We start from the raw sequence: 8,004 nt of genomic DNA on the forward strand, positions 1-8,004 counted from the left end.
TGCCACACACACACACACACACACACACACACACACACACACACACACACACACACACACACACACACACACACACACACACACACACGCACATATATATATATAAAATGTTTACTTAAACAAGCTTTGAGAGAGACGGAGACAGACAGACAGATAGGCAGACAGACAGACAAACAGACAGACAAACAGACAGACAGACAGACAGACAGAAACAAGATAATTAGATAGATGGACAAACAGATGGACAAACGAACAGACAAACAGACAGACAGACAACGAGATAGCCAGACTCTCCTACAGTAAAGAACAATTTAAATCAAACTTCTAGGACTGTATTAGATCTCTTCTCAACATTTCAAATAACATTTTTTTAAATGTATTCACCCTCTAATTCTTTCTCTCCAGACTATGGTGAGATGTTAAGTTTTTACTTCTTTATTTCCCCAGTAAACGTGAGCACAACTACACAGCTGATGGTCATGACATATTCACATTCCATTTTGCCTCTCTTGGAGAGAGGCAGCAGATGGCGGTAAGAAGAGCCAGAAATAAAATATTTTTTCCACTTATAGTATAATTATATCGCAAACAAAAACAGACGAGAAGGAAACCTTCCGTTTTCTATGCAAAGAATGAAGATGATGATGATGATGATGATGATGATGATGATGATGATGATGATGATGATGATGATGATGATGATGTTTGTTTGTTATCAAGTTTGTGAAGAAGCTCATAAGGATAAAACATTGAACTTATTTTATAATGATATAAAAATTCCAATACTCAAGTCTCAACCAATTTCTTTTCTAGTTCTTATTGTGCTTACAAAAACAACAACAATGATGATGATGATGATGATGATGATGATGATGATGATGATGATGATGATGATGATGATAATGATGTGATGATGATGATGAGGAGGAGGAGGAGGAGGAGGAGGAGGAGAAGGAGATGATAGTTTTCGTAACCTGGCTTTTTCACTTAATAACACCCACCATAATCTGTGTCTTGATAAAAAAAATTTGAGAAAAAAATGAATTTACGTGTTGCTGCTTATAGACCATCAGTTATCCTGATTCTGTTCCTTTTAAATGTTTTTTTTTCAGAGCCCCAGATGAGACGTATGTGTCTGATGTGTTTTCTTACATACCACTACAAAAGTCAGAGGGAACGTCCGACAAGTTGTATCCTGTGGTTATTCCACACAACCAGGCTGTCAACGTAAGTAGCTGTTCAATATCGTCATGCTCAGAAGATTAATACCCAAGTCACATTTAGCCATTTTGAGAAAAAAAAACTGTTTCTTTCGAACAATTGACTCTGAAATGCTTGGATTTTGGTACACTCAGTTGATTTTTTATTTGGATTATTCTTTTGTCCAAATGAACTATAATACCAAGCTGGCTGTGCTCTTCATTTCAGTACCAAAAACTCCAAACCAGGCAAAAGTGACTTTGGCAATTATCTTATGAGCATGACATTTTGTCAAGTAGCACACATACAATTTGAAGGGAAAAAAACACATGCGAAAAAAACTTAGTTTTTAGGATGGGTCACTTTAACTGTAATAATGTAGGGCCTGTAAATGTCATGAGAACTGTGTTTGGTTTTTTATTTGAGTACACTGCCCTACGATATTACTAGACAAGAGCACCGGTAAGTCATTTCAAGGGCTGTACACATAGTTTAGAGACGAAAAGAAGAAAGGAGACAGAGTGGGAAAGAGAGAAGGATAAGATGATACACCAAAGTTCATGCCTCATGTGTACTTTTGAGCATAGATGTTCATGGAGCTATGCCATTAATAGATGGATTATATTTCCTTCCAATATGCAATAGAATTATTTATAACCACCCAACTCTTTAAGGGATGAAAAGAATGTAACAAAAATGGTGCTGTTAATTTGGCTTTTATTTCATAATGCACGAAGTGGTTATATAAACATTTCATTTATGACGCTTATCAGCCATATCTTTTGATTTTCTGAGTAACTATTTTGAGAACATCAAGAACTCACTATATTACAGATAATATGTGGTTTGGAAGAAACGAGTGTGCTTTCAGGAACAGACTATATAAACAGACTATGCATTACATTTTCTAAAATACTATTCTTGAAGTCAGGTAAAAATTGAAAGTGATGGCTAAGGTAGACAGTCAAAAACTTTATAATAAATAATAAATAGCATTTCTGCTGAGCATTTCCATTTTCTAAAAAATGCTCTATGCGCATTACATTATAAAAATATCACACCTTAAAAATTACAGAAGCATGCTCTGTAGCACAACCTAATGAAGACATTCAGATTTACATGTAAACACACGCACAAACTGGCAGATGAATTAGACTGTTGAACCATGATGAAAGGGGGGAGGGAACTGATGATCTGGAATGAAGAACTCATGTTTCAGATCAGTGTCATCTTTGCTTTTCAGATCAAGGATCAGTTTGCTATTAGAGAAACAACAATTTGCTTGTCATGGGAAAGAGAAAAAAGGTGAGCTTGTTGTAGGGGTTATTTGTACAGGTGTTAAGGATAAAATGCTAAATGTGATGTGGCTGCCGTATACCTTCACTTTACATTTTGCATTTGATCTTTTGTTTTGTTTTCTGGCTGCTTCTGATTTTTGATTACCAGTATGAGACAGAAATCAATAAATAAATATTGTAAACTTCTTAAAGCCCATATTTTCTAAAACACACATAACTATCCTGTGGTCAAAATCTGTCCTGTTTTTGTTTTGTTTTTAACTTTGTTTCTGTTTGATTTCTCAATTTTCACTTACATTGATGAAATGAGAAATGCAATTGTTTAATGCAAATCATTATCCTGTACATATTCATAAGAGAATGTAATGTTGCTTTGACTGTGTGAATTAACAATATAACCTGAAGCAGTTAAACTTACACGGTTACATTTACATCCATTAATTTTGGACTGGAGAATCCATGAAGTGTCTGAGTAATACACTTTCCTTTTCAAACTAAAGTTCTACTGGGGCTGAAAAGTTTTTTCTAGATGGTGTCTGTGGTGTAATGGTTAGGCCCTTTGCTGTTACACTCAGAAGTTGTTGGTTCAGTTCCTGAAGGGGAAAGTTATTTTTCTTGACTGTCTTTGTCTGTGCGCTAGAATGTTGTGTCCCTCTCAGGAAAGGTTGGTCCTTACATGCAGGATCGAAGCAGCTCCATGGCTACTGCCTAGATTATATAAATTGTGAAACAATAAGGGTACAAAATGTTCAAACTGGTTATTGTTTTTCACCTGTTTCCTCATCTATTGCCGCCCCACAGGGAGAGTACAACAGGTCTGTGGGTCAATAACACCTGCACAGTGGTGGAGACAATGACCAACATAACACACTGTCTGTGCCCTTTGCCTGGACACTTCACACTCATCATGGTGCCTGTGAACAAAACTGTAAGCTATTTTGTGTGCTCGTTGATATGGAATGCTTTTCTGAATGCATGCACATTTGTATAATAGGCCTATATACTACTCTCAGAAAGACTTCTGTTAATCTCTTCGAAAAAGGGAGGGACATTTGGTTTGTTTAGATGGTTTAATTTCAAGTGTCATCAATTATAGGTTTCTAGTTGAGGAGTTTGACAAGTCTTCAACACTGTTGCGTGATATGTTTGCCTCTGCTGACCACTTTAGATTTGTATGTTTGAATCTTGAACTTGAAGCACTATCTCTTTTTTCACAGCGCTGTACTAAAGGGGGGAAAACTCTCTGAGAAGTATATTATACTAGATTTTTATTGAAATGGGGAAAGAAAGTAAATTTGAAATTAATTTTAATTTCAGTGGGGGGGGGTTTTATTATTGGTATCAATAAATGAATAAATCAAATGAAATTAGGTTAGATATATTAATTTAAAATTCAATTATTTTTTTATTATCAAATGAATAAATCAACGAAAGTAAGATCGAAGTCAGCTCAACAAGCACTTACACATGTCTGTATTTCATCACAATGGCAACTGTTGTGCTACTGATTGTTCAGTACTTGGTGTAGAATGAGTTTTACAATGTTACGGAAGATATGGAATGTCATTTGCATTTCAGTTAAACTCCCAGTTGAAATATCTTTTTAAGTACTGCTATCCATCTCTTTCATGGAAATGAAGAAGAGGGGGGAAAGAAAGGACAACAAGGCTCAGACCTGAGGATGATTAGAAAAAGGAAAAATTTAAGAAACACTTGAAACGTTAACGTTTCAGTTCATCAGTGTCTCTTCCTCAACTGCTTTCATCACAATCTAAATGGACCCTAAGAAAACCATCATTCTGTAAAGTCATGCAAAGCTGTCTTTTTTATTGTTTCAGGTGCTGGTCTCTGAAAGCACATATGACAATTTGCCGTTGATCCTTGCCTGCATCATCGCACTGGTGTTTTTGATGCCAGCATTATTACTGTACCTCTTAGCCTGGAGGTAATATATCTTTATGGTACACAGACAAATGAAATAATTGATTGAAAAGTTTGTCTTTAAATCTCATGACCACATTTTCTTCCTGAATTTCTAATAATTGAAATTTTATGTTTGGTATAAGTTATTTACTATGATTGTGATAAGAGTTATAATCACTTGACAACTCACCTTTTGAAAAGTAATTTTTAATCTTATACAACATGAACAATTTAAAATGCTAGCAGCTATCAGGTAGCTGTAATTTATAGTAGCTTTCATCCTCAAAACATCCTACTGAGTGAAAAGTTTTTAGGGGGTATTTGTGTGTGTGGGGGGCAAGCTTAGTTTGTGGTTTGTGCAAAATGAACACAAGTATTGCCTTTTTATCTGCGATGTAAGAAAACTGGTCTCTCCTCTCCAGACTCCTGTGCCAGGAAAGACAGGCCATCCACTTCAATTTCATCTTGGCAGTCATTTGCATCAACATAATTTGCTTGAAATGCCTGCTGAGCTCTGAAGGAGAGGTAAAGATTAAAATGCATGTTCAGTTCATATTTTAACTTGGGACTGCCAGTTATGGAGGGGATGTGGGGGTTAGAGCATTACTACTAAAATGCTAATTTCTTTTATACTAATAATGTTAGAGCCGTAAAACTTCATAGATTGGTAGAATAATGTTTTTGCTACAATTCTATGAAATTGATATGGTCAGTGTGATAAATTCTCTGTTTGACTTTGACTGTGTCTAAACTGCAATTTTTTATAAGATGTGAGAGTGTTTCATTTACATTGCAGAGTGGGGGGAAAACCAGGTCCGCTATCTCTATAATAGGAGTCGATGGGGTTGATATGAACACTGAAAATCTGAAAATCCAAATTGTTGTAGGCCTAGTCATATACTTGCTTCTAAGTATTCTTGATTAAAAGTTAATACATTTGAGCAAGAATTCAGGAATCAAAATTTCTTTTTACTGTTTGTGATTGTCAATCGGAAGTAAAGAACTTTTTTTTCCTCATGTCTTTGAGTAGGCCTATCTGTGCTTGAGTTGTGAGTTGCTTATTAGGCCTACTATTATTCAAGATTCAACTGCAGAAAAAAGATTTTATAAATCACTATTTGATCCTGGCCTTTTTTCCTTTCAGGTTTCATGCATCATCAGTAAAATACTTCTCCAGTTGTTCACCCTAGCAAGCTTTACTTTCATCCTTCTGGATGCGATTCAAATGCTCTTCAGCAATTACAGTCGCAGTCCAGAGAGCATGAATGCGGGATTGTTCAAGTTTTTGTGCATTGGCTGGGGTGTGTATATTGGTCACTTTGTTTAACTTCATTTCGTGACCTGAATGTATTAAGTGTAATTTTTCTTTCTGCTTCTGTCTATATATTGTTCATTCAATTCCAAATCTCGTATTGTTTAGCATGAGAAATGTAGGGGTTTGGGGGGGAGAGGGGTTTAAAGTTACACTTGTTTTAGGGACTGTAACAAAAAGACTTTCAAATATTGATTGTCTGAATTAGTCATTTGAACTCATAATAAAATTAATTTTGTCTTGACATATTAAACAGGTAGACAATGTCCAATAGATTTTTTTCTACCAAGAAGGGAGGGGCAATTGATATGAGGAAAAGGTAATATTTCAAAGGGAAGGGGCCGTTCTTAAGGGGAGGCAGATAATCTTTATGAGACCAGAGTTACAAAGCAACATTTCTGTCCCATCCCTCTCCTTCTTAAAACTTCTTATGTAGTTCTATTCTTACAGTTCCTCTCTCTGGCGTCTATGGTGTAGCAGTTAGGTACTTTGCCATCACAAGCAGAACCCTCGTTCAGTTCCCATGAAGGGAGAATTTTAATTGAATATCTCGACCTTTCTGCTGGGACATACGGTACTGTCCCTTTCAGACTCAGTTGACCCTGATAGGCGAGATAGAAGCCTGCCTCTTTAATGATCGAAATTGTGTCAATGAGGACGTAATAATAATAATAGATAGGATTCATATAGTGTAAATATTCCCGCTCAACAACAAGCTCTATATTATGCGCTTTACAACTTATACTGCTACCCCAGCAGACCTGATAGTAGTCTGAAATAATCTCAAATTCCTGGGAAACATACAGTGCAAACCTGCCATTTATAGGCTCTAAAACACTTACATAGGCTGTAAAAAAAACCTTACTACATTTAAACAGTTCCTCTCATACCAGACCCACCCTGTATTTGATTAACATAATTGATAACAATGCTTTTCTCTCCCCCCCCCCCCCCACTCACTCACAGGTGTGCCTATACTGTCAGTGATATTTGTCATTTTGATGATGACACTGTCTGGCTATGACTCAAAATGCTCAACCTGGTAAGATGTCAGTTGCATTGCATTCCAAGTATACAAAAATTATTTTACTGATAGATTTGTATTTCAAACTCTCGTTCTTCATATAAGATAAAAACATCCTTCATGCATAACGTTAGTGCAACCCAAATGTGGCCTCACTGAGAGTGGGGACTGCACAGTATGTCAAGTAAGTTCTGGATGGAGAGCTCAAGTAGCTTTTTTTTAACCCTCCTACTTTGTATTCTATTATTTGACAAAGGAAAAAATCAATGGTTGGAGGGCCCCACAGCGATAGGTCCAACTTCTTTTTTTTTTCGCTCTATTGTGCTCGTCTGTCTCTTTTACTCTTTCCTTGCACTCAATTACCTTTATTGTGTCCATGTGCTTCTTGTTGAACGAATAAAGGAAGGGTCACCAATAAGCAGTCTTTTGTGACCATTTTAAAAATCGTGCTTTTATATTTCTGTCTCACCAAACATCAAAGTGTTACATCTCACTCCATGTCCAGCATGCAGCTATCATCACAGAACAGTTGACCATCACATTCTGTTAAAAGATTAGATAGAATACTACAAGCCCTGGGGGAAAGCTTAATTTCTCCCTTTACAACTGGTATTCCAAATATAATGGAGTCCGCTTAAATCGGATACAATTAAACCCAAAATGGCTGTAAACTGAAAGAAAATATCACTCATTTTTTTCCTTCTATCGGAGAAACCTTTCTAAACTGAAAACTCAGCCAAGCTGAAGAAAATCCGGTGATCCGGCAGACTTCAGTTTATTAAGTAGACTCCACTGTGTCTGTATGAAATAACAAAATGTGTGAAATAAACATGCTCAATCCAGTTATGGTATCCAAACAGTGAATATAATGCTTTTCAAAAACAGATGAAAGTAAAACTTTCTGTACTGCATATGCAGTTATGAAGAAAGAAGAAAAACATGTAGTGGGCAACTAGAACTATATATTTAAAAAAGTAAAAATAGCCATGTCTTGTTTCTCTGTTGTCTATATGTTTTACTTGTTCATTATATATACTTCTATTTTTCTCCAGGTGTTGGTGGTCACAAGCTAATCACCATTTCTACAGCGTTCTCTCCTTCACAGGCATTGTGATAGTGGTATGTATTGATATATATACAGGTAACACACGACAGACATGTAATACCTCCCCCTGTTCTTTCACTCTCTTTGTCTCTGTCTCTGTCTGTCTGTCTGTCTGTCTGTCTGCCCCCCCCTCTCTCTCTCT

At 36.3% G+C, this 8,004-nt stretch overlaps 1 protein-coding gene across 1 annotated transcript in view; it reads left to right on the forward strand.

The window, feature by feature from the left end:
- The window catches only part of LOC101854078, a gene marked incomplete at its 5' end in the record, with an annotated part of 88,966 nt that overhangs the window by 72,312 nt on the left and 8,650 nt on the right, over nucleotides 1-8,004 (forward strand). The window contains 9 exon segments of the mRNA XM_013081532.2: nucleotides 448-532; nucleotides 1,113-1,227; nucleotides 2,444-2,505; nucleotides 3,300-3,426; nucleotides 4,337-4,443; nucleotides 4,844-4,946; nucleotides 5,566-5,722; nucleotides 6,700-6,775; nucleotides 7,810-7,876. Coding sequence (XP_012936986.1) covers nucleotides 448-532; nucleotides 1,113-1,227; nucleotides 2,444-2,505; nucleotides 3,300-3,426; nucleotides 4,337-4,443; nucleotides 4,844-4,946; nucleotides 5,566-5,722; nucleotides 6,700-6,775; nucleotides 7,810-7,876 — 899 coding nt within the window.

Source organism: Aplysia californica, unplaced genomic scaffold, assembly GCF_000002075.1.
Source record: "Aplysia californica isolate F4 #8 unplaced genomic scaffold, AplCal3.0 scaffold00135, whole genome shotgun sequence".
Taxonomy (NCBI): Eukaryota; Metazoa; Mollusca; class Gastropoda; order Aplysiida; family Aplysiidae; genus Aplysia; species Aplysia californica.